Source organism: Neodiprion virginianus, chromosome 7 (assembly GCF_021901495.1).
Source record: "Neodiprion virginianus isolate iyNeoVirg1 chromosome 7, iyNeoVirg1.1, whole genome shotgun sequence".
NCBI classification, from domain to species: domain Eukaryota; kingdom Metazoa; phylum Arthropoda; class Insecta; order Hymenoptera; family Diprionidae; genus Neodiprion; species Neodiprion virginianus.
This window is the reverse complement of record NC_060883.1, coordinates 19,157,423-19,183,286: the sequence shown is the minus strand read 5'-3', so window position 1 is coordinate 19,183,286 and position 25,864 is coordinate 19,157,423. Positions and strand designations below refer to the sequence as shown.

The 25,864-nt window shown below is 34.5% G+C and overlaps 1 protein-coding gene across 3 annotated transcripts in view; it reads left to right on the top strand.

The window, feature by feature from the left end:
* LOC124308748 (monocarboxylate transporter 10-like) overlaps positions 1-25,864 on the top strand; it is a 122,124-nt gene that overhangs the window by 73,639 nt on the left and 22,621 nt on the right. The window contains exons 1-3 of one of the 3 annotated variants that reach the window (XM_046771760.1): positions 9,750-10,015; positions 14,270-14,653; positions 16,141-16,313. The exons of 1 other annotated variant lie outside the window; for it this stretch is intronic. In XM_046771760.1, coding sequence (XP_046627716.1) covers positions 14,490-14,653; positions 16,141-16,313 — 337 coding nt within the window. In that variant the 5' untranslated portion in view covers positions 9,750-10,015; positions 14,270-14,489. Of the gene's footprint in view, positions 1-9,749; positions 10,016-10,182; positions 10,210-14,269; positions 14,654-16,140; positions 16,314-25,864 lie in introns of those variants that run through there. One more of the 3 variants, XM_046771761.1, reaches the window with a different exon arrangement.

Below are 25,864 nucleotides of genomic sequence, written 5' to 3'. Positions count from 1 at the left end.
AGTCCAGGAATTATATAAATCGTGAGTTTAAAAGCGATCTGATTTTCGCATGAAAAGAATTTCGGAACGAAATGCCGAGAGTAGTGAATTTTGCGTATCTGTAAATCATCCTATCAATCGAAGCTTGAAGCTTTTAGCTGGAATTAATTCGTCTCTCTGCGTTACACGGGAATTAAATCCGGTAGAGAGAATGAGTGTAAAAAAAAAAAAGTGGAAGGAAAAAGCGAATGAAAAAATCGTAGAATTTAGAATTAATGGTTAGGTTTGATTCTAACCGGCACACTTTTGTCGGAATTATATTTTTTTGGTGGATACAAAAACCGTCGATTTACAGTTGAAAATAGATTATCAAAATTGCTCGAAAGAAAAAGAAATGTCCGTTAAATCTTTGTAATTACGGCAATTTGATACGGTCAAAAAGCAACAGCTCGTCGCCTCGAGAAAGACGTTGATCGATTGAATTGATCGACTCTTACCTACGGTGGGTAAAAACGCATTTGCGATTGTAACAGAGCCGTGTAAAATGAGAATATTCGTCTTAAATCAGGCGTTTTATGTATCCTGCTTTCCTCTTTTTCGTCTTCTTTCTTTCTTCTTCTTCTTCTTCTTCTTCTTCTTCTTACTTCCCTGCGGCTGCTGCAAGCGTTGCTTAATACTCTTGCCTCACTTCCGCGGGATACTTATTATTGCTCGGTGGGTACCTTCATAAATCTCAAGTGTTAATGAAAGAGTTTGGAATTCAATATGACGAAATACGTTGTACAGTTGAGGTAAAAAGTATAATAATACAATATGTCTGAATACTGATTGAGACAAGAGCAAATAAATTGTCTGCAGATTTTTTGAGAACTACGATTTTGGCAAAAAATCCGATAGACGTTAATTTTGAAATTGATAGATGATAATTTTCGATCCTGAATCAGCTGATCCTGATCGTTTATAACAATTCTTCAGATATCACATCAGTATCAGATTTAGTTACGATTTTTATGCTTGCTCAAGCCTAACAATAAATTATACAAAATTCCTGATTTTCGTATCAAATCCTGTTTCTGTACACTTGAACTCTTCATAAAACAAACACAAAATCCAACTACATTTGAAATTTTATCTTTGCCGATATTTCAAAGCTGTAAAACGCCTCTTGTTTGTCTATACAACCCATTTTTATGGTATTAAAAGAAAAATCTATGATCTGAGAAAACCTGTTTAAACTCGTACGAGAAGGTGGTTAGAATCTTGTCTAAACGATTTATTAATAAATTTTTCTTCTTTTATCACAAAATTGCGATCTCTTTATACACTGAGAAAAATTTCATTTGTTTTAGTAACCGTAAAAAATTGAGTAAAACAGATATCGTTAAAAAAAAACTGTTTAGGACCGAGCGGTAACCGGAAATAAAAATTTCCCTCATCGTCAGTGTACAGACGTAAGTGTACTAATATATGATAACAAAAATAAATTACAGATGTCAAAAAGGGTAATAATAATAAATATAAATACACGAGTAAGAGCTTCCGTGTCGGGATCAAAAGTGGATGAAGAAAACTTGCGGGGTGAAAAATAGTCGGGGTGGGGGGGGGGGGGGGGAGGGTTTTGGGGATGCCGAATAGCTACGATGATAGTACACCTACTCAGCATTGAAAGAGAAAGTTATGCGGCTGTCCGCCCAGAGCGAGTTTCAAGCTGAAAGCTTAACCGTCCTGCGGAGAGCAGAGGATCGTATTTATGTTCGTTAACAGCTGTCCCATCTCTCTCATTTTTCTCCTCAATCTCTCTCCCTCTCTCCCTCTCTCCCTCTCTCACTCTCTTCGGTTAATATGGTGTATTATAGAGTGCCCAGAGACAGCCAACCGATTCTACCGTTAAACTATCGAATCGGAGGAGACAGACGTTGGATTTGTTGCAGAGATACGTGAGATTCCGGGGAAACGGGGAAATTTAGGAAACTGAGGATACGAGTTTGAAAATATTGGGGTAAAAAGTTTAGGAGTAGGAAAAATAAGAAGGGGTGAAGCGAATTCCGTACCGAGGAAAAATCTGTCGCTATAACAAGATTTGCCAATTTTTGACAATATTTTCGACAATCTCGGAATTCCTAGTTGCGATTTGTAATTGATTGCGATTTTTTAATTTGATTACGGATTTTGTAATCACGTTGACAAAACAAGTCACAAATCCCGTTTGAAACGGGTTCCGATCGGCGGTAAATGCAGTTGAAATAAATAGTGTACCAATTTTCGATAATATTTCGGACATCCTGGTTACAATTTGTAATTCATTGAATTTTGTGTTTTATTAAAATTTTGTAACTATAGCGACACATAAATTACAAATCACGGTTGTGTTTTGTATTTAGAGCAAATAGAAAACAAATCACATTTTTTATAGCTGTTTGCAATTGATTTTCATTCGATCGCAATTTTCAAATTCGAGCGTCTTTGATTCGATTTACATTTTGCAATATCACGAATGGAATTAATTACTACGTAGGTGTGCAATTAATATTTTATTTCACCTGGACTTCAAAATGCAAATGTAATTTGTATTCGAACTTCTTGCAATCGCATAAATACAATCACGATTCGTGATTTCATTACTTTCAATTACAAATTGCAAATGTAATTCCTACTCTTCTCTCATTATAATTATAAATTGCACGCGTAATATTTATTTTATTTTCGTTGCAATTGGTAATTTTATTATCGATTTGTAATTTACAAATTCTGGATAAATCAAAAAATTCCGGAAATTTTCAAACACGACGAATTTTCTCGATTTTTCTACCTACGACCTTTCAGCTTTATTTATCCTCGGAACAACATCAATTATTTTTTCCCGTGTTTTCGAAATCGTTTTAAACGAAAATTGTTTGAGAATTCAAGGAAGACGTCATATTATATTTTATTTCAATTACAATACGGAAGTATAATTAATATTTTGTTTCACCTCGATTTCAAAATACAAATGTAATTCGTAATTTATTTCATCCTAATTACAAGGTACATACGTATTTTTTAAGTTCATTGTCGTTTCAATTGGGAATTTTATTTGCAATTTGTAAGTTACAAATCCTGGACAATTTACAAAATAGCAAAAATTTTCCTCGATTTTTTCACCCACCGCAATTCACTTTTATCCATTCTCTAAACAGACCGCGTCAATTCTTTTCCCCGATTTTTTTTTTTTTTTTTTTTCCAACACGTTTTATACACAAATTGTCAAGAATTTCAGGCAGACGAGATCGTAAAAGTGTATTTTTACACCAAAAGTGTAACAGAACCGACGATCGAATTTCCACAACATCCGGAAGCCGGCAGAGATTTTCGGGTCAAAAAGCGACGATCAGCTTTTAGCGTCGCCGGTTTGAGCTGGTGCAGTTAAAAAACCTGACAGGAAGACACTCAAGCCTCAGAGATCGTCGTGTCACAATGTTTTTACTTCACCGGTTAACGCCTTCGACCTGATACAACGACGATCGGGCGTTTTATTCCATCAAAGCGTTTCGTTTTCTCTCTTTTCTCCCTCCTTCTTTCATCCAGCAGACTTTCTTCATCCCATTTCTCTCGATACAAATTCCACGTGATGTCGCAGATTTGAGATACCAGCCTTAGAAACGATTCCTTAAAAATTTTACAAAAGTGAAATTAGATTTATCGCTGAAACGGTGTTTTATTTACGTGAGAAAAAACGAAAAATTGAAATAATAAAATACGAAAACGATTGGAACGATTTATTGTACGGATCAATAATTCATTATTTTAATTACCTTTTCGCTTTCCATACGGAGTTTTTTTTTTTTTTTTTTTTTACTTCATTGGAAACGAAGGGGGATGATTTGCTCCGATAGCGAACAAATACATCATCGTATTGGTTGATTAATCGTTATTATATATATATTTTTTTTTTATCTTACCTCGTGCAGAAACGAAACTCATGAATTTTGAACCGGACGATTATGAGGGTTGGGAAAAAACGCGGAGTTTTCTTACTACGCGTGAAGCTTCTGCGAAGGGATAAAAAAAAAAACAATTCTTTTTTTTTTTTTTTTTACTTTCTTTCGAATATTAAATCTTCCACAGCTTACTTGTAATAAGAAAGTTACTCGTTGAAGATCTTGTCGGATGGATTTCGATGCGGTTCAACGGAGCGGAACGACTGCCGCTGCTGCATTGATAACTTTTTTTTTTTTTTGCTACTAAAACCTGACGACATAGGCAAATCTACTCCGTGCGATACAAAAATACCGAATTTTAACGCGGAATTTTGTACACCCGAATTTCTTTGAAGCGATTTTGTTGCGTTTAGAGTTCGGAAATCTGAGAAGCTCAACAATTTGGAACTTTGAGAATTCGGTATTATAAATATGTCGATTAAAAAAATAGGGAATAAAATTATCACAAAGTCATGTTTTTTCACTCACCTTTCGCTGAAATAAAGGGATGGATTGAAATTCCCAATTTGACAAGTTCCGAAAGCGCCGAATTCCGGATTTTTCGGTGGCCAAAGTTGAAGTAAAAAAAGTTCCGAAAATGAGAAAATTACAAAATCTGAAACACCAAAATTTCAAATGATCCAAGATATTCATTTCCGTGAAATTTTACCACTTCGATCTTTCGTTGTTTTCTATTTTCGATCATTTTACATTTGGATACCTGAACATTCCGATTTCCGATTTTTCTCATTTTTTACACCAACTCGTCGATTAAACTGCGCTGTGCGATTATATTCTAATTTTCGGAATTTTCTGCTGTCGAAACTTTATTTTTTGTAATTTTCCATCTATCGGAACTTTAGTTTTCGGAACTTTGCTCTGTCGTGACTTGAATTTTTGGAATCTCGCTTTACGAAACTTTGAGCCTTTTTTCTTCAAATTTTGACTACTCCAAGTTTCGCCACCAAATAATTCGGAATTACGTCCTTTCGGAAGTTTTCAAATTCGGAACTTCAACCCCCACCTCTAAAATAATTCAAACCGTCTCGCGACAAATTCTCTCTGCATTATATTCAACTTGAAACTTTTTATTCCTACCGCTAATCAGGAATTACCCCAAACGTTCCAAAACGCCGAATTATTCTCCGAGACACATCTTTAATCGTTCGTCAAATTAAATACCCACGCGAACCAAAACTTTGAAACCCTTCTCAGCATAGCTAAGAGAAAAGTGTCGAGTGGAGATTCGGTAAAAACAGGAATAAACAAATCCACAAATAGCCTCGCCGCCTCGCGTTCCATTCTTCGCTCGAATAATTCCGCTTATCTCAGTTAACGAAACATTCATACGTATGCGTAAAGCGTCGATAAAATCAGTTTTATGGATCGGCGACGAGTCGGCGAATCGGATTGAGCATACATACGTACGTTTGGGAAAAAAGGGGAAAAAAGGAGAGTCGATCTCGGAGGGAGAAGAAGAGAGGTGCAGATATAGTAGGAAGCCAAGTTACCGACAACTAGAAATTCTCTACACGGTATTATAATACAAAATATGTACATTATTATTTCATACACGTGTATTTTCGCTGGTATCTATGCATCGGGGAAAATTTTTCTCTCTCTCTCTTTTTCTCTTTTTTTCTCTCTCTCTCTCTATGTGTGTGTGTGCGCGCGTATATTCGCGAAGCGAAGAAAGGGCGAGTTATAAACGCGGAAGCGCGACCTCGGAGACATTTATGAGGGAACTTTTGTCGGAGTTCAACCGAGTTTGCATAATCGCACGCAGGACCTTCGGCCATTTATATAATACACACTACCAGCCCCCCTAACCTTGCCTAGGCCACCCTTACATCCTAGAATGCCGGGGGGAAGGATATTCGAAAAAAGGAAAGGAGACGGCTCGACGGGCTCTCTTTTACTCCTGCTTGTAATAACAGCTTTTTTTTAATACATTTCCCCCCCCCCCCCCCTTTTTTTTTTTTCAACTTGTCGTTCACTTTCACGTATCGCGTTATTACGTAGTAGCTCAGTTTCTACGCCCTTTAGAAGCCAATCTTCAACCCCATGAATTGTTTTTTGATACAGTGAGAGAAATTTTTAGTTCCTGTTACCGTTCGGTCCTTGACTGTTTTTCATTTTTTTTTTTTTTTACCACAAAGAAATATAGTTCTGGGTAGAAAATGAAAATTAGTTTACCAGCTGTTACCGGAAAGTCTAGTATCCGTTACTATTCTTTCTCGTTACGATCGCTGTTGCTATATTTTCTTGTGACTGTTGCGATAATTTAACGCTCGTGCAACGATAAATTGACGTTAAAGCCTCGTTTAGCTAAAAAAGTAGAGTAAACATTACACACTGATTTTGCGTTGCAATTAGCAAAAAAGGATCGACGATAGCGCAAAACGTTTACGCGTTCCTCGTTTTTCGTAATTCCAACGATATTCAAACAATTTTTTGCCAACGATACCTGTCTTACTGAATTTTTCTAGTTACCATAACAAATGAAATTTTTCTCAGCGAATAATCGAGACGTTGTATATTTCTAAGAATCCTAGTAAAACAAAAGCTTAATTTACAAAAATCTAAGCATCAATTGAGATTTACGTCAAGTGTTATCAGTTGGGTTAATTATCACCCTTATAAACTGATGATTATCTCTCTCTCTCTCTCTCTCTCTCTTCAATTAAACAATTTAAAATTGGCCAAAAATCGATCATTCTTATTTATTTCATTATTACCCGGTTATCGAATATCGATTATTTATATTAGTGAGCTACGAAAAGCTCTTCAAATTACCACAAGGATTACAGGCAAAAAAAAAAAAGAAATAAAAAATCCTTACGCTGATTTTTAGCGATTTATCTAACCACAAGAATAAATTCAAGTACACTTTTGCGTGTTTCAAATTTTTCCACTCCCTTTTCTGGTAAAAAGTAAAATCGTTCGATGCTTTTAATGAGAAATTTTGTGTTTATTGTCACTCGTAAATATTCACTTTCGTGGCAAAAAAATATGTATTGACGATATTTCGAAAGACGTTATTCTGTATAGATTGTGTAGTAGCCGGTACTTATTAAGGCCGTTCGCTTTTACGACTCGATACCGCAGCTGCTATTATTATACGTATCTCTATACATATATATATATACACATATATATATATATATATAATATATATTTATATATGCTCTATCCGGAATTGATTTCTACTTTTTTTTTTCTTATTTTTGGTTACCAATACAAATGAAATAAAATTTTTACACACGTAATCTCGTCCAATGTCTCGATTCGTTCGATAATAATCGATTAACAATGATAATTTCAAATTCCAAAAAAAAAAAAAAACGTTTTATATTTTTTATCCCTCGTACTAAAGTTTCGATCAGAAAAATTAAAGTAGATTCCATGATAGCCGATAATCTCAACAAAGAGATGTAAACATCAAGAACTTGAAGGTCCGAGTGTTACTTTTATTTTTTATTTTGTTTTTTTCCGTTTTTTTCCAAGTTCAAAAAATTCTTTTCATAAAAGACATCGCTCCTTCAATTAAACCTCTGCGGCAGTGCGAACGTAAATTGAAAAATTCTCTATTTAATTGTATAAACAATTTCGCAGTTCAAAAGAATCGAGAATCAAAGAACACGGTGTTCAAATTTCTCGCATCTACGAACCCTCTCAATTTCAAGAAGAATTATAAATAAATAAACAACACGGAGCGACCGTCAAAATTTCATCGAGCACGTCGATACGTACATAGTATGTATATATATATATATATATATATATAACTATTTTTATTCTACGTACGCTGTGATCCGAACAATAATTTGCGCATTGATATCGACTATTTAATACGTAATAGTCGAGATTATTGAAATTTTTTTCTTCTTAATTCTTTTTCCACCGTCATCATCATCATCATCATTATTATTATTATTATCATTATCATTGTTATTATTATTATCGATACAAATGCTAGTCGATTTTATAATCGTTTCGCGAAGCGCCGGGGCGTTAATTAATTAACAACAAGATTATTATACACGCGCTGTTGTGTTTTGAACCAGTTTTAAATCAGCGATCAAAAAAAAAAAAAAACCGCCAATCAATTTGCTCCGTCTTGGTTTTTTTTTTTTTTTTTTCTACACCTTTTTTTTCATTCCGTTATTCAACTCGGTAGCTCTGATCCCGATTCTGCTGCTTTTGGGACAGCCAAACGCTGTAATTTACAACTCCGTAATAGTTCCTCTCATCTCGCTCTAATTAGCCGGTGACTAAGACACTCTCCAAATATGTTGACTCGACTAATTGCTTGGTAAAGGCCGAAATAATCGAACTACGAGAAGCCAATAACTGCCGAATAATCCGGGCGCAAATAATATCCGTATGAAATTAATCTCAATACCTTTTATTTTTCTAATCAAAATTTAAACAATTTTCAGAATTTTTTCTTACACTTGAAATTTCGTCAATGTTTCCTTTGTTTTTTTTTTTTTTATTTATCTTTAACCTTCTTTTTCGCTCAAGTTAAGAAGCATAAACTCAGCTTGGCAAATAATAACCTGTCAAAAAATTATTCATTAAATTGTGATGTGACAAATTTTACGATTCGTATCGAGGAATTTACCATGAATTTTTCAAATCTTATCAAAATAAATTGCGTTTCTTTTCTTACAAGATATTTCATGATTATTAATTCGAATCAGGTAAATCAATATTTATCAAAGCGAGTGAGTTTTTATTCGAAGCAAATATTGCATGCATGTAAATTACCCGAATCGAGAAGACGTTGAATTCTGATATTCGAAGCCTTGCTTCTAATATACATATACAGGGAATTCCGTGCCATTTCTGATTTTGTTTAAATAATTTTCTGCAATTGTCCCAACTCTGAAACAGTACCCTGAATTTTTGGCTGACTTTTTAATCAACTGCTCAATTATTTATAAATATTTTAAACGATTTTGAAAAGGACTTTTTTTTCAATACTTTCAAAAAATTATCAGGAACTGAATTTTCAATTCCAATCATTTCAAGACCGGACAAGATGGGCCTTTTAATTTTTTTTGTTCGACTTAAACATTGTTCAAAGAATCTGAAAATTCCCCAACAATTCTAAAAGGTTGTATTTTTGATTTAGAACATTTTTAGCACCGTTTGTGAAGCGGTTTTCGTCTATTTTTTCTTACATTCTCACTTTCTTTCATCAACTTGATAATGAAACCAGTTTAAAAATGTTTCAGGATAAAAATAAAAATTTCGAGAATATTCGGTGGATTTTTGCACACCGTTTGAACAATTTTTTATTTGACCAAAAACATTAAGTATGTTAAAAAGGAAAAAAAATTGAAAAATAGATAAAAAAAAAAAAAAAAACAGCACATCATGGAGTCGGTCTGGAAACGTATCGAAAGAAAATACAGTTTTTGAAAATTTGCACAAAGATACGTTTGAAAATCACTCAATCAACATTTATACAAATAATCAACCAGTTGAATAAAAAATTTGAAACAATTCACGTCGGTGTTTCGGCGTAGCAGAGAAAATTTTGTACAAAATCGAAAATAGCGAGAGCCAGACGTCCGTTCGGATCGCATGGAATTCTCCATATTATATATATATATATATATATATATATATATATATATATATATATATATATATATACAATACGAGACGGAATCCCAACCTGACCTAGGATCCCAGAACCACGTGGCGGAGAAGGAATTCTATTGGTCCGCAGTTTTCAGCCCCCCTCCGAAAGCTCAGCGGCACGTTCGACGCTTCAATGCCGTGTTTCAGTCGACACTCGGCGTCGTCCATCGCGTATCCGGGCTCCAAAGTTTCCGTCCAAAATTCGCACTGAGAATTTTTGATTTTATTTAATTTTCTAGCCCGGTGACCGCCGCGATTAATTCAGTGAGGAAAAAAAGTAAATAAATAAATGTGCCCGCGAAATCGATCAATCGATTGGCTCAAATTTGGTGATTTGGTGAAATTCAATGCTGAGAATAATTTGGCATAAATTTAGTGGGTCGGTTTTTGCAAGTGCGATAAAAAAGTAACATCGACGGAAAACGGTGCGGAGATTTTTGTTTTTATTTATTTTTTTTTTGTTCATTTTTATTTTTTTTTTTTTTCTTCTTCATCGAGCATCGCGTGTAATTAATAATAGCTAGCTGTTCTGAACAAGTGATAGAATTTTGAAAATTTCGTGACTCGCGATCGTGTCTTTAAGTTATTCTACTTTAACAATATCGCAATAATTCAACCTGTGGGTATAAGTTACGGGTTCTTGTGTTTTTCTTTTTTATAAGATCCGTTGATTGAGCGATTGGAATACAAAAATTTTTCATGACATATCACGATTCAAACAATTTTCATATCGATTGAAAACATTCTCATTCTGAAAAATACAATCGAAGTAAGACGGTAGAATATAACGGAAAATTCTGTCTTATAATAACGAGGTGATTAGTTTGTACGTCGTTTTGTCATTTCGAAAATTTCACTGTTAAAACTTTTTATTCAAATTTACTCGTGAGAATTATATCGTTAAATTCTTGTTTTTTTTTTTTTTTTTTTTTCCAAGAAAGTAATACATTCTCAAAAAGAACAGTGATTGTGTTACCAGTAATGTAATATCACTGTTTTCGAGTCACCTAAAATTTTTCGTAACGCAAGTTTTTCCTTGATAAATAATTACACAAAATCAGTTGCGGTAAAAGAAAATCCCGAAAAGATAATTTCAAGTTCGAAAAAGTTTCCCAACAACAATTCCCGCCGTAAAGATTATTCGACAAAGAAAACTGTTTTTCATATTCGTCAACTTGACTTCGTTTCAATTTATTGAGGAAACAAAATTCACTCCCGACAGAATAAATAATAATAGGTACATAAATTAATGTCGTCTGCTTCAATTGACGAGAATGATTACTGGTGTTTGGTCAAAAAAAAAAAAAAAAAAATCTATTCCTTCGAATTTAATTCAAGACCTTCTTGTTCGAACGAAGGTTTTTTTTTTTCACTCAGCCGCTCGGCCTCTTTACCTGTTTTTTTTTTTTTTTTTTTGAAAAACGTCGACGAATAAGTATAAGGGAGATAAAGTGTGAAATAAACCGAATCCTCGGGGCGGTTTCCCGCTATTTCCTTCCCCATTCACTCCGACAGACTGCGAATTCCGACGTTTTTACTTCCGGTGAATTCTCCCCCTTTTTTCATCCCCTCAATTTAACCGAGGGCTTTAAAATGCCGGACAACCCCCCGATTAGCATTTATCGACCATTTGTCCGAAACGTTTAGGCAATTGCATTCGTCAAATTTATCCACCTCTCGTTTATATTTTCAACACGCCTTGAAAAAATTAAACGCGAAAACGTTTCGCGCTAATTGGGAACCGTCAGAGTTGATTCCGAGCGATGTTTGAAAATTTATCGCCAGATGGCGCCAGCGCTCAACGACTCTCGCGGTAGAAACATTATCGGACATTAAATCGATCCCGAGTTCTTGGCGCTGAGCAATTTTTTTCCATTTTCAAATTCTTTTCTCCGCTGCCGTTACGTTTCAGTTTCTGAAATCACCTAAAAACGCCGCAGGTACGAATTTTTTAAAAACTTTTAACACCGTCTTGGACGCTCAAATCACGACTGTTTTTTTTTTTTTTTTTTTCTTTTTCTACCGACTTCTGTTGATTCATCTCCTTTAATCGCGTCCTCGTATATATTTCACCGAATTTCTGCAGATGATCGTGGAGTTTTGTGTATTCTATTTTACAACTCAACGTTTACGCGCTGTACGTTGAATTCGTCAAGCCAATTTAGAATCGCCACTCTCTGTACGTTTAATGCGTGCACTTGAGACATAACGTTGATTCAAAGTATGACGTAAGTGACTATACGTGTAATTTTGTTTTTTTTTTCTTCTTTTTTTTTCCTCTTCTTCTTCTTCTTCTTCTCCTTTTTTTCCCCCTTTTTTCTAATAGCTGTGGGAATGGAGTGCTAAATCGTCGGATGCCTCTGCACGCACGGTTGATAGTTTCTGTCCATCTGTAATAAAGTTTCGAATACCGCGAGAGCAGAGGAAAAAGATACTTACTTCGTAGCTGAGGACTGAGATATTGTTAGCGTGATGTAACGTTGGTTTTGTTTTTTCTCGCTTACCTCTTTATTTATTTATTTATTTATTTATTCTTATTTTTGTGCAATTTTTTTTCCGCTCTCGCCAACACCACGTTTGTACAATTAAGACGTTTATAGTAATACGGGAGGAACTGAAGAGCGGCTGAATTGGAAGAACAGAGAAAAAAAAAAAAAAAAACGGAGGACGTGATTTAAGAAAAAATTATACATACAAGCAACACTCGAATCTCCCGTTTAATTCTTCTCTTTGGAGTTTAACTTCGTGACTTTGAACGAATTCCGATTGTCACCCCGGACGTTTTTTTTTTTTTTTTTTTTTCTCTTTAAAGCTGAATACCCCTTTCAGTTAGCACCCACTTACTTCATGCTGTTTGGACAAATTCTTTTTCCGCTTCTCCTTTTTGTCTCACGATGTTTCTATTTCGAGGTACTTTTTTTTTATCTCTCTTTTATTTAATTTTGTCATACGTTGAAACTTTTCGCGAAAAACGTTCCTTCAAACAACTTGCCCTGTGTCTCGTTTGCACAAAATTATTTTGCGATGTTTTAAAATAATATTTTCGCTTACATTTATCGAATTTTTATGACGATTAAGTTGAAAAGTTGCAAAAAAAAAAAAAATTTAAAATTAATGATTTCTCCGTATTTACAAAAATCTAGATACCGATCGATGAATTTAATTTTGAAAAAAAAATTGAGAATCCAGAACACGGTTATGATTCTTGTATTATTTTCTTTCCGTGTGACTTTTATCTCCTGAACAACAGTTTTAATGCAGTATTTTAAAAACGATTCTTGTGCAAATCGATAGGATAAAAATGTCACAAGTGTTTTTTAAATCCTGATTATACAGAGCAAATGAATTTTCGGATTTATGATACAGGCATCAAAGAAATTTTGTCATCATCTCTTGCAGAATTCAATTTTCATCTCATCTAAACACTTCTCTTTTCAACTAATCACGAAGCTTACACCGAACTTTACATTCACTTTTGAAATTGTTCGACCATCTTCTCGGTTACTTTCAGGCATCATTTATTGTTCATAATTGTTAATATCTGCTCCGGTTCCATCAATCTTCTCTCAGGTTTTTCCCCTCTTTTTCTCTTCTTTATCATTAAATCGAATACCCTCTAACCGCGAGCAATTCTTGTCCACCAAAAAATAATCACAGAGATCCGTCTCTGTTGAACATTATCGATCGTCAATTCATCTTTATTCCTCTTCCTGATTTTGTAATTTTTTTGTTTTTTTTTCTTCTTCCTTCTTCCTTCTGTTCCAAGATCCTTCCCACCGTTCTATATCTCTCTGTTTATCCGTTCTCGCAGAACAATTCGGTCCTTGTTCGTAAAACTATCGGGACGAACACCGCGGATAAAAGAACAAAACATATCGACACAGACGTTTCTGTTTAGGAAACGATTCGAACGAAGCGATCGAGAGTATAATTAGGCATATAGGAACGGTTATCTATCAGCTGTACCCGACAAAACGTTTCTTTTTTCCTTCTTGTACGGTACCTTCTCTTTTTCACCGCCTATCCATCCGACTATCTCTGCCGCATGGTAAATCGTCGAGGCTCCTGCCTAATGAACAGGTAGACAGGAGAATCGGGGTGCGGAAGAATTAACTCTCGGATTACAATAATTAACTACAAAGGCACCAGCTGCGAAAAAACGACGATAACCAGACTCGACGGACTCGTTAAGGTGGCTTTTATTTTTTATTCCTCATTCGTGCGTCGATTAAAAAACCATTTTCCCCACCCTCGAAAGATGGAAAATATGAAAAAACGAACTTGAGAAAATTGAAAGAATCAAAAATTACTTCATAATTTTACCTCGAAATATTCACCACCCAACGACGATGAGAATTTATTTTCAATCGATTTTAGGAAACTCGTAAGCAACGTGTAAAAAAATCTATTTTTCATTTTCTTTTTTCAATCGATTGTAGTTCAAAAAAAAAAAAAAAACAGCGCAGGCATTAAATTCACAGGTGAAAGCAAATTGCGGGAACCTTACGAGGGATCGTTAAAAATGACAATTGATCGGGAGGAAAGAGGAAAAAAGCAGAAACATTGCGCGATAAGATAATATCGTTGAAATTAGAGTGAGACGAGAGAGAAGAAAAAAAAAAATCTTTCTTTTTTTTTTTTTACATTTTTCTTTTTGTTTTTTATTCTTCATAATGCAGGCGATCGGAGGTCGCGATTTCAAACCAAGTGACGAAACTTGAGAGACTGAAGCAACGATAATAAAATTGAAAAAAAAAAAAAAAATAATAATAAAACAAAATAAATGTATGCAGAGAAAAGTGAGGAAAAAAAAAAAAGAAAAAATTTACACAGAAACAAAGAGGGAAGGATATTACGTAGGATAATGATTCCGAAGTAATTTTTAACGCGGATATTATTATGCTCTCCGAAAGGAGGATAACACTGGCTAATCCCTGCGAAGACAGCGGTCTCGCTACTTCCGGTGAATTGGGCGAACCTTCCTGTTCCGGCGAATTTGATGGCGAAGTTTGCATCGCTCGCGACGATGATCGCAAACGCGATTACGAAAATCACGATCCGAGGTATTTTCTTCGAGGGATTATTATCTCGTTCTTTTTTTTTTTTTTTTTTTTTTTGTTTTTTTCAAACATTTTTTCCGTTTGTTTTTCCCTCGCCATTTTTGATTTCGTTAATCGTTTCTTATACGATTCTTGTCACTCTGAACGGCACTGATTTATTTTCGATTTTCCTCACAAACGGTTATATTTTTTTTTTTATATATATATTTTTAAAGATCGAAACGGAATAAGAATTTTTTTAATTTTGGCAAAATTTCTAAAAGATTCTTCGATCAAAGACGATTATTTGACGTTGAATCCGAAAATGGAAACTACTTTCGTTTTTTTTGTTTTCTTTATTATATATATTTAAATAATTTGAATAAAATTAAAATTCCTGTACATACTTAATTTGGTATTTTTATTGTCAATTAGTCATTTTCATTCACCAAAAGGATGATTATACATGTACAAAAATGAATGATTCCCAATTTATGCAAATTTAAGAATTTCATTATTTTGTTGTTTAAACAGCTAAATAAATGTTAAAAATAAAATAGTTTCCACACCTGGATTTGGCCTGGAATGATAGTCTCTGATCGAAGAATTATTGAGAATATTTACGGCAATTTTCGTTTATCTTCAAAAATTTACAAAAATAAAAAAAAAAAAAAAAAAAAAAACAAAAGTTAGGACGATCGTATGAAAAAAAAAATGACGAACGAAATGAAAATTGGCGAGTTGGCATGGAATACCTCATATATATGTACATTGTATAGGTATTTTATTTGTGTACCCGATATTTTACCAACTTTGGAAATAAATTCACAAAACTGACGCATGTAATGCTTATTTGTGATAAACGTATGGTAAAGAAAGAAAGAAGAAAAAAAAAAAAAAGAAAGTGGAATGAAGAAGTCGCGATGTAATCACGCGATGTCGGAAAAAAAGAAAAGTTTCAGCCTCGTGTGTGAGTTTTTTTTTTTTATTTTTTATTTTTTTGTCATACCTATTAACCCGAAAAGAAATATATTATTGTTTACTCGGATTTTCGCGATTCGAAATAGGCAAAGTTCAATTCCACGAACAAAAAAAAAAAAAAAAAAAGAAAGTAAAACTCGAATTGCGATTCGTTACATCTCGGACCGAAGAAAAAGTTTCTCTGTCATCAACTTTTTATACCGGCATCACGATCGCGACTCAATAATATATTTTGCTCTTCGGGTTTAGAATTTTTGATTTTTTTTTTTTTTTTTTTTTACGCCTCCGACGAATTTCGTTTCCGGTCGTATTGTTTGTTCCCTTTGCGAAAAGTGGGAACGATTGTTCGCGATTTCTGCGAAAAAAAAAAAATAAAATAAATAAATATATAAAATACCAAAGAAAGAAGGGTTGAAAAATGAAAAAAAAAAAAAAAATAGAAACCGTGTTAAAATTAATGCAAAATGGTTTTATCTCGCGAACCGCTGGCGAGATCGATCTTTCACAGAGACAATCTTTCCGATCTGTAGGTATATCGCGCAGTGCACCATCAAGCAGCATTACTATCCGGAAAGTGGTTGGGGATGGGTCGTGGTTTTTACAGGAGTCCTGGTGCACGTACTCGGCGCAGGGATACACGGGGCTGCTGGAATATGGTTGACGGAGGGGATGAGAAAGTATCGACAACCCTTGGTCAGCGTAGGTACGTTTATCCCCCCCTCAGGCCTCTTGCAATATCATGCGATATACATCCAGCAGTAATTTTTCCACCTCGTCGTGCGAATCTTGCGACTCGAAACTTGTGCGAAGTGAATTTTTCCACCCCCGCATATTTAAGGGTGGAAAAGTAAATCTGTTTCAAATTTTTATCGTAAGAATTTGGAAGGGATTTTTTCTTTTCTTAAACAGAGGTACGACTGTTTCTTATTGAAAGGTTTTTAAAATAATTTGAAAAACTTTTTTGTTTATTAAATCGAAATTCCGCAGCTTTCAAATGCATCTTGTTTCATTACGTCCCGTCAATTAGTCTAGTTACAATAAAACCACAAATAAAATGATCATTTCCTTGGTCTCTTACTCGAAAAAACCACTTTGAGAAAAATATTGAGTACGATGAATGAAAAAATTTGAAAAAAAAGAATTTCACCTAAACAAGAAAAGTTTCAATCTACCTAGAGTTAAGAAAAAAAAAAAAAGTGATGAAAAACTTGAATTCACGCAAAGAATATTTATACTCTTATATGTATAATTTGGTTCTCCTGTCAGGTATGTTACAACAATAATTCCTCGTCAATTCTAATCGTTCGGTTTTTTTTTTTGTTTTTTTTTTTTCCAAGGAATTCAAAGACAGGCCCACCTACGGCGGTATGAATCATCGCGAAATTCGCGAATAACACACTGGCGATAAATAAAAATAAAAAATTGAACCGAGTTATGAGGAAAAAAAACGAAAGGTATAATTAAACGCATTTATATTATATGTATGTATAAAAAAGATTCAAGGTACGTTATACTATATGAAGAAGTATACGATGTATCAAATTGCGAGAAATTTTGCAAGCAGGGCGCGTAAGCCCGGCTTTTTATTTTATAAGTGTAATAATCTGGGACGAAATTATATCGCGAAGGGTGAATTTGAATAAAAAAGGGAAAACCGGACGGGCAGAGAAAGGCGCCGGTTCTATTTTCCTTTTGTTCCCAATTTCAAGTAAGGGATGTTTCTGGAATCCTGCGGTGTACTTTGGTACTGGAATGATGAAATAAAAAATGAAAAAAAAAAACAAAAAAAAAAGAAACAATCAAGGACGCGTTATACATTTTCATATCCTGCAGAACGGCTGCGGGGCGTATTGTTTTACTAATACCCAACCCTCGTCTTTTCTTTTGCTTTGAATTTGAGAATTAACCCGGTGATTTAAAGAATGAAAGGAAAAATTCACTGGATTTTAGTAAAAGGTCGTCATTTTTTCTTACAATTTTTGTTATATTGTTCCATGTCAATGTGAAATTGTTCCATTTTTTAACGTTCGATATGAAAGTGATTTCGATTTTTTTTAAATTTATCGCATCACATCGTTTCTTGTAAAATATATGATAATTTTTTTTTGGCGAAAATAATCTTCCGAGTATTTGAAAAAGTGGTCGGAAAATTATTCGATTTTTATTGTCAAATGAATGAAGCGATTAATAAGAGAGAGATTCGAAAAAAAAAGAGATCCCTAAATATTTTTCTCCTCGACGTCTGTATACTTATGATTTAATTAGTTTAACAATTATCAGCTCCTTAGAATTTCTGCGTCGTAAATAAACTGTCTGATTTCGTAACTTGTACACGTTCAACATATTTGTTACTTCTGTAGACTTGCGTGAGTGAGCATTATTACACACTCAGCCACGCCAATTACGCGAATAAACGCCAATAATGCAAAATGACTCGGAGAATCGCGAATCGAAGGAACAATTTAATGTTCAATACCTTAATTATGTCGTAATAACCGGTAGTTAAATTTTTTCATTCTTTTTTTTTTCTGACTTCAACGATTTAGTCAAATCAAACTTGTAACATTTTTTCAATGTTCATGTACTACGGTCAATTCATGTATAACAACATTGAACCTATTTTCACATTAACGATTAATGTTCTTACAAATTGCCTCGTTTTATTGACAAATTCAACTTTTTCTACTTTCCGTAAGAATTTTCGTCGATCATGTAATTACGAAAAGAATTTACAATTCAACGAAAAAAATTGGTTCAACAATTTAGAAGCAGCAATGTTACTTGGAATAAATTGCACGATTGCGAAACTCGACTGTAAACGTGGTTCGATGAAAATTTTATTTACAAAAAAAAAAAATCAACAAAAAACTGTTGATAAACGGTTGATATTATTTCTGAAATAGTGCGGCGAGTCTCGCGGCTCGTTAGGCGGTGAAATTGGTAAGAGCAGGTATTTAGGACACATAAACGTTGCAATTTGTGTTTGTGTGCGAGCTAAATCGTCCACCTGCCAACCCTCGACTTTGTTTAAAAACCTGCATCCCCTTAAAAACGAGGGTTGAAAATTTTTCACAGAGTTAAAGGGGAGGCTTCACCGTTCTGAAATTAGAAAACGAAGAACTTTTTGCCAAGTTTTGCAAACATCCCGACATTCGATTTGCGATTATTTTGGTTTAGTAGGCGTCGTTTTTTTAGCCTCCTTTATTCCTACGAAATGTTTGATCGCTAATTTAGTTTTATTTTCCATAAATTTTTTTTTATTAGAATCAATTTCCTCGTAAATGAAATTACTCTAAAATTTTTTTTTTTTTATTTGTTTCTTTTTCTCCGTGAGAATCAAGATCATTGTAAATAAAATTATTCCACTAAATTTTCATCCGTCAGCTGAAACGCTGTCATTGTGTGATTAATTTAGTTGACAGTTTCTTTTTTTTTTTTTTTTTAATGTTTTTTTTTTCAGCTCAAGTTTACTTGCTTATAAATTACTAATAACGAATCTTTTCTTTATTTTCGAAACCGGAAGTGATGATTGGACGTCAATAAATTCTGAAGCCCGGTGACGAACTTTTCGTATGATCCAGAGACTTTGTGTAATATGTAACGAAATAATAGGGGGAATCACAGATAAGCCATTGCGAGTTAGCTGGTATAACTTTAAAGTTTCGGAATTGAAAATGCGGAATAAACATCGTTCGGCTTGAGGAATGGGGCGATAAAAATCTCGACAAGGGATATGAAGAAGGGTAGGTGGAGGAAAAAAAAAAAAAAAGAAAAGAAAATAACGGAGAAAACAAACAGTAAAGAAATTTAGAGACCGAGGAAGAAAAAGATGAAGGATTATAAAAGATGGTCTATGAAACGAGACGCGGTAATCCGAATCTGATTTTCTTCCTTTTCTCTCTCTCTCTCTCTCTCTCTCTCTTTGAAGAAAGGGAAATAAAATTCCCGGAAATATTAAACGGTTTGTTAAACGGAAGGGGCGGGTTTGAAATTCAACAACGTTCGTTCAACTCTCGCCTCGAGCAGCGTTGGGTAATTTTAGGGGGCAACTTCGAAGGGGCACGCGGTGAAAATTAAACCCCTATTTCGGACCATATTTATGCGGAGCGTCAACAGCATCTAGGTAATTTTGAGGGTAATTCTGAAGGAAATTAACGCGAGGGGTGACGGGCTGAATTTTAAACAAAAGGAGAAACCCGTTCAAGCGGTAACGAAGAATTATTATTGCTGCAGCTAGCCGAAACAACGAAATTCTTCGTGAATAATTGGTCTAATTAACTTATTCATTCGTTTGGTGTTTCCAAACGAGTTGGTATAAAAATTAACATTTCATTCATTTCAATCTACCACGGAAATACTTTTTCCAACAATTTTTTCTTCAAAATTGTTTCTCAAAATTTCAAAGCCTGACGAGAACATATATTTCGGAAAAATATTCTCAGAATTTCGAATACTTCTCCACTTTGTAGAGGTTTGAAAAAAATTTCTCGTCGTCGAATTTATTTTTGTTTTTTCTTTTCTTTTTTTTTTTTTTTCTTTTACCGTATGAAGAAAAAAAATATAATAACAAACGAGTCAATTTGTATTCAATTACGAATACGAGGTAAAAAGGGATCGATAAAAATATAATAAAATTGAATTGGAATTGTAAAATTTTGATGGATCGTAACATCGTGTTTGAATAAGAAGAAGAAGAAGAAGAAGGTAAATAAAAATGATGAAGTATAATAAATCGGTACACCGATGATAAAAAAAAAAAAATAAGGAAACTCTCCGCGGCGTATGAAGAAGAGAGCAAAAGAAAATTAGATAATTCGCATCGGTGCAGCACGTTGCGGATATTCCGTAACAGCGACCTAGATACCGAGATTTTATTTTTTCGGTGGTACGAAGAGGGCGGGAAGGCCTTTCGGCTTGTGGCTGAATAAAATGGCATTTCGGGCGCGAAGATTCGTTGATAAAACCGTCACCCTGGTCGTCGACCCTCGAGGTTCGTCGTCGCATAGGGGCGAGCAATCGAGGATGTCTCGTCCCGATCCCGTCCTTGCTCCACGTGCCCCAGACCCTCGTCTCCGAAAGTTTACCAGGGAGCCGAGGGAAGAGAGGCGGATATAGATAGATGGTTGTAGTTAGTTTTTATTATGCTGAGGGATCGGGTTCCTCCTCCTCCTGCTCCTTCTTCCTTCCTCCTTCCGCCAACAAACTCGATTCTCTATGTACGAACAGCCCTCTAGTTGCCGAAATAATATGCGAAGCCCCAAGATGCGAAAGTCGGGATAAAAGAATTGGGACGGATGACGGAAACCGATACCTTTTTACCAACTCCTGATCTCACTGCTGAACTTTATGTTATACATTTTTTTTTTCCTCAGATTTAACCAATAGGTTAATCACTGTTGTAATCTGCTCTACATACGTCGTGTAATCGCTTCCACTTGTAGCCGCTTGTAATCCTTGCATTCCTTTTTTGTCCGTCATGTTAACTTTACAATCCTTGAAAACCATGTGATATTATTTTAATCACTTGTAATCGCTTGTAATATTTGTAATCATTGTAATCTCTTTCCAATCCGTGCAATCTTCTTGTAATCTTTGCGGTCTTTCAGTAGTCTTTGTCATTTTTACTGCCTTTTGATTCTAATTCTTGTAATCTCTTTGTAACGCTTGTAAAATCCTTGAAATCATTGTAATCTCTTTGTAATCCCTGCAATGTTTTTGTGATCCCTGTATTCTTTTGCAGCCTGTGCAATCTTTGCTGCCTGTGGAATCTTTGTAATTGTTGCAGTCGCTTTGTAATTCTTAAAATTTTTTTGAAATCCATGTAATGTTTTAATGACCTTTGTAATCCTTACCGTTCCTGGAATATTTACAACTTTTGTAACCTATCCTTATAATCTCTGCAATCTTTTGGTAATCCTTGTAATATTTGTAATCACGTGTAATACATGTAATAGTAATCGGCGTACGCCACTTTTACACAGTGATTAACCCCGTGGATTTAACCTGGCTATATGCATTTTAATTTTTGAACCTGTTTGTAAATTATCTTGCAGAGATAAAATACTGATGAAAATAAATCGATGCGAATTTATTGATTCGTCACAGTGAAAATATGTCAAGAGAAGGAATTCAATGAATTGTAATGACATTTTTTTACTGATTTAAAAGCCGTGTTGAGCAAATTTTGATGCCACGTTAATTAAAAATTTCATTACTTTTTATGGTAATATCACTCCGTTCGAAAGAAAAGATTGAAAGTGTCGATAACTGATGAAATTCGCCACGTTTCTTCTATGCAAATCAATTCCTCAGTTCAATTCCATGCAACTAAGTAACAAAAAGGGCCGTGCCAATAAATATTTGTCTATGATCGTTATTTCTGTTCGGTCTGTAGGAATTTCCACTTCCGTTTCACCGATAGGTAAATCACTAGATAGAGGCATAGAATTCGTGGTACAGACACTCGTCGAAAACAGATTAGCTTTTTGGAGCCGAGACGGAATATTGTAACAATACCCAAAACCGAGTAAACGCGGTGCAAAAAGAGGATTTCCACCCCAAGACGAGGTCTGAAAGCACGCGCCATTAATTAACTCGTCACTTCCACAACAATTAGTGAGGTACACACGATTCCTCAAGTTTTACCGAGCGAAAAAACATTCGGGAGAATTTTCTGCTCAGATCAGAGCTACGAAAAAGAGCTTAAGAAAAGCCCAAGTCTCTATTCAAATTTAATCTCACTATTCGTACCTTTTTCACCATTAATTGTCTTTTGTTGGTGTTCGAATATAACGAATGCAATTATTTAGTCTAGACGCAAAATTTTATCATGCTATTGAATTGCCGCAGATCGCCCTTGATTTTTTCTTTCCAAAATTGTAATCAGCGATCAAAATCAGATGTAAGTGAGTAAGTGGAGTTAAATTTTAGGCCGTTAGAAAATATCGCGATAAAAATGCGAAACACGTTTACGTGTTACTTTTTTTTTTTTTTTTGTCATCAAAAACTCTGACACGGTTTTTTGGAAAACTGAAGAGGAGAATAAAAAAATGCTGCAATTACGATTTTTTTTTTTTCTCCTCATCAAACAAATGGCACTTGTAACCTTTTTTTTATTTCACTCTTCGATTCTGTACTTTTGGAATGAATGAAAATATTTTTATTTTCACTTAAATTTTTTCTGCAATTACGAAGAAAAGGAAGAGATAGAGAAATAAAGGTTTCACTCCATAAAGTTTCAATAAATTTTCTCTCTTTCTTTTTTCTATTGCGGGCCTTGTCAAGGGAATGAAAAACAGCTGAGACCTTTTTTATAAAATTTCGTTTTTTTAAAAATAATTTGTATATCTCCGAGTTTTAAAAAATTCATCTTAGATCGCAACAAAAACTTGCCTCACAATTCGGGAAATTTTGCGTTTTCATTCAAATTCAAAGTTTGGAACAAACAGTCGCGAAAAAAATTGTTTGAAAAAAAAAAATTTACGGTATTTCTGAGGAAAAAAAAAATGCGATTGAAGTTGCGGGTGAAATGAATTCGATTTTATTAGTTTGCTGGACTGAAACCGCGTGCGATAAAATATGGTGAGTGCGGTTTAAAATTAGTCACTTTTCGATATTCAAATCCAATCCAAACATTGAGACGGTTCCGATAAACGCTACGTCAATCATCGCCGTAACGGCGTTTCCTGTTGCGATCAAAGTTTGAAAAACCAGCCGTCGACTCAGCTCCACCTCTCGAATCCTGAATAATCGTGATTGACTCGTTTCACTCTCGCCCGATGAAACGGAGACGCGGCAAAAAACTTGGCAAAAAGTGAAGCGATCATTCGCTTACGCGATGAAAAGCTCTCAACTGCGAGTCTCGAATTCCACCGTAATAATCGAAGGACGATACGAAACGCAAGCCTCTCGTCGATGTATAAAACCTGGCTTATGGCCAAAATTATACGCGTTAAAATGCTTGCGGTGTTTTTGCAAACTTTTTTTTTCATTCGTCAATTCGACGAAAGAAATCGGAATTTTTCTGAAATGAAACACTTATCAATCCTCGCCAACAATTTCACCGATTCTATGCCAATTAGAAAAACAACAAACATTCATCTGACCGGGTGAAATTCCATGAGATTAGAAAATTTTAGATATTAGACTAGTTTCGATCTACAAAAGAAAAAAAAATCACGGCACTCGATGAATTTCTTTTTTTACGAAACATATCTCAGTTTGTATGCAACTCAAATTTTTCGATGTTACATAGATTTATTTATCTGAAATTTGCTCGGTTTTGCAACAAATTTTTGGGAATCTTCGTACAAATTCTACCGATGTCTGTTAATTACTAATAGGTTCATTATTGGAATGTTTCGTATCTAAAATTCTCGCCTTAGGGAAAACCAGTCTTCTAACTTTTCGAAAGAATTTTTGACCGAGGCATCGATGCGTGAATAAAACTGATCCCAATCGTTTTATCCCGGCTCTTTTCAAGAGCGGGACCCCTTGCATATTACATACCGTGTGTATAGATGTAACCTGTAACGAGCGGATTTAATATATCTCTTCCTGGCGATAAACCACGAATTATAAACTCGTTATCGCCCAGCAGGCACGTTACGTGTACCTTGTAACATGTGTGTGTGTGTGTGTGAACGAGTCACGTATATATCTACACGTAAACATGCATCGAGGCAGCGAAGAAGAGATGCAAGAAACTTTGTCTCAAGGCAGACCAAATAAAAGCAAGACCAGAATTCGATTTAACGCTGTGTATACAATTTTTATTTAGGTATAAGAAAATTTTCTTCGTTTCCAGTGTTATTTTTTCAAATTCAATCGGAGGGGAAAAATTAAAAATAGTTAATTGTAAAATGTATATGTTGAATCCAAAATTGGAGAAAAGAAAACGAACGAATTTATTCCATCGTTTCAAATTGATGTTGATTTTAATTTTCTAAAAATGTAACTAAACGAATATCAATTTTCATTTAGATGTAATGAATTTTTTTCCTCGTTTTCGGTGTTATTTTTTTTTTTTCGAATTCAATCGGAATTTCGAATCCGTCACTCGGAGAGAAGAAAACGAGTGAATTTATTCCATCATCTCGATGTCGTGTAGATTTTAATTTTCTAAAAATATAGCGAAACGAAGCAGAGGAAAAAGAAACGACTGATATTTAAAAAAAAAAACAAGCTTGAAAAGTAACCGAACCTGTTGAACGGAAAATGATTCAAAGCGACAATTTCTCGCTAAATGAACTCGTAGAAAAAAAAAAAAAAAAAAGAATAAAATTAAGTAAAAGACGAAATTGGCAAAAACCATCCTCACACGCATATTTCCGATAAAATACGGCTTAGATTATGACGTTGGAAGGGGGGAAAAAAAAAAAAGAAAAAAAAATGATTAAATAGCCAAGGGATCAGGCGGCGTTCGGGTCGTCCGTAATTTTCGAAAATGTCGCAGGCAACCGCGTCTGTCCGTCGAACTGTATTATCATTGCTAATACGTTTAAGAGGTGGGCAGATATAAATCACCCGAAGTTATATATACCCCGCGTTTGGCAGGGGCGAAAATATTGCCGAAGGAAGAATAAGATATGAAATAAGAATGAAAAAAAAAAAGAAGAAATTACGATATCGAGAAAACTCCAAGGGATGAAAAAAGATATAATCCGCTGAGCTTTGTGTTCGCGGTTAATATAAATATTTTGAATTCGTTACATTAGGCCCATTGTGAGTTCAGAAAACGTTTACCGATATTTCTTATGAATCTGTACACTCCTCCTGTATACGTCTTAAATTTCTGTCGTGAAGAAATTTCAGTTTTTAAAAAGGGATTAACGAGTTGAATTCGATTTACAGAAACGATTTTTGCAATCGAAATGATCAGTGATCGCTTTCGACGAAAGTACTCTTACAAGTATAAGATTGAAAATAAGTACTTTTTTATAAGAATGTATAACTGAAGCATTGAGATACTTTTTTGAAACATTTTATAACTTGATTTGACAAATTTGAATTTTTTTTTTTTTTTATCGATTTTACACGTTGAAAAAATTTATAAAAGAAAAAATTACACATCTACGTCAGGGTTTTCAGATATTCGGTGTCGAAAGAGTGAAAAGCGAGAGTTTTTGCTATCTTATTTTTTTAGGATTAGGAGTAAGACGTCTGATGAAGGTAATTTACTTTGGTTTAAAACAAAGCACGAATCTTCGCCTTTTACGAGAAACATCAGCTGTCTAGAGAGTGTAACGGCAGTTG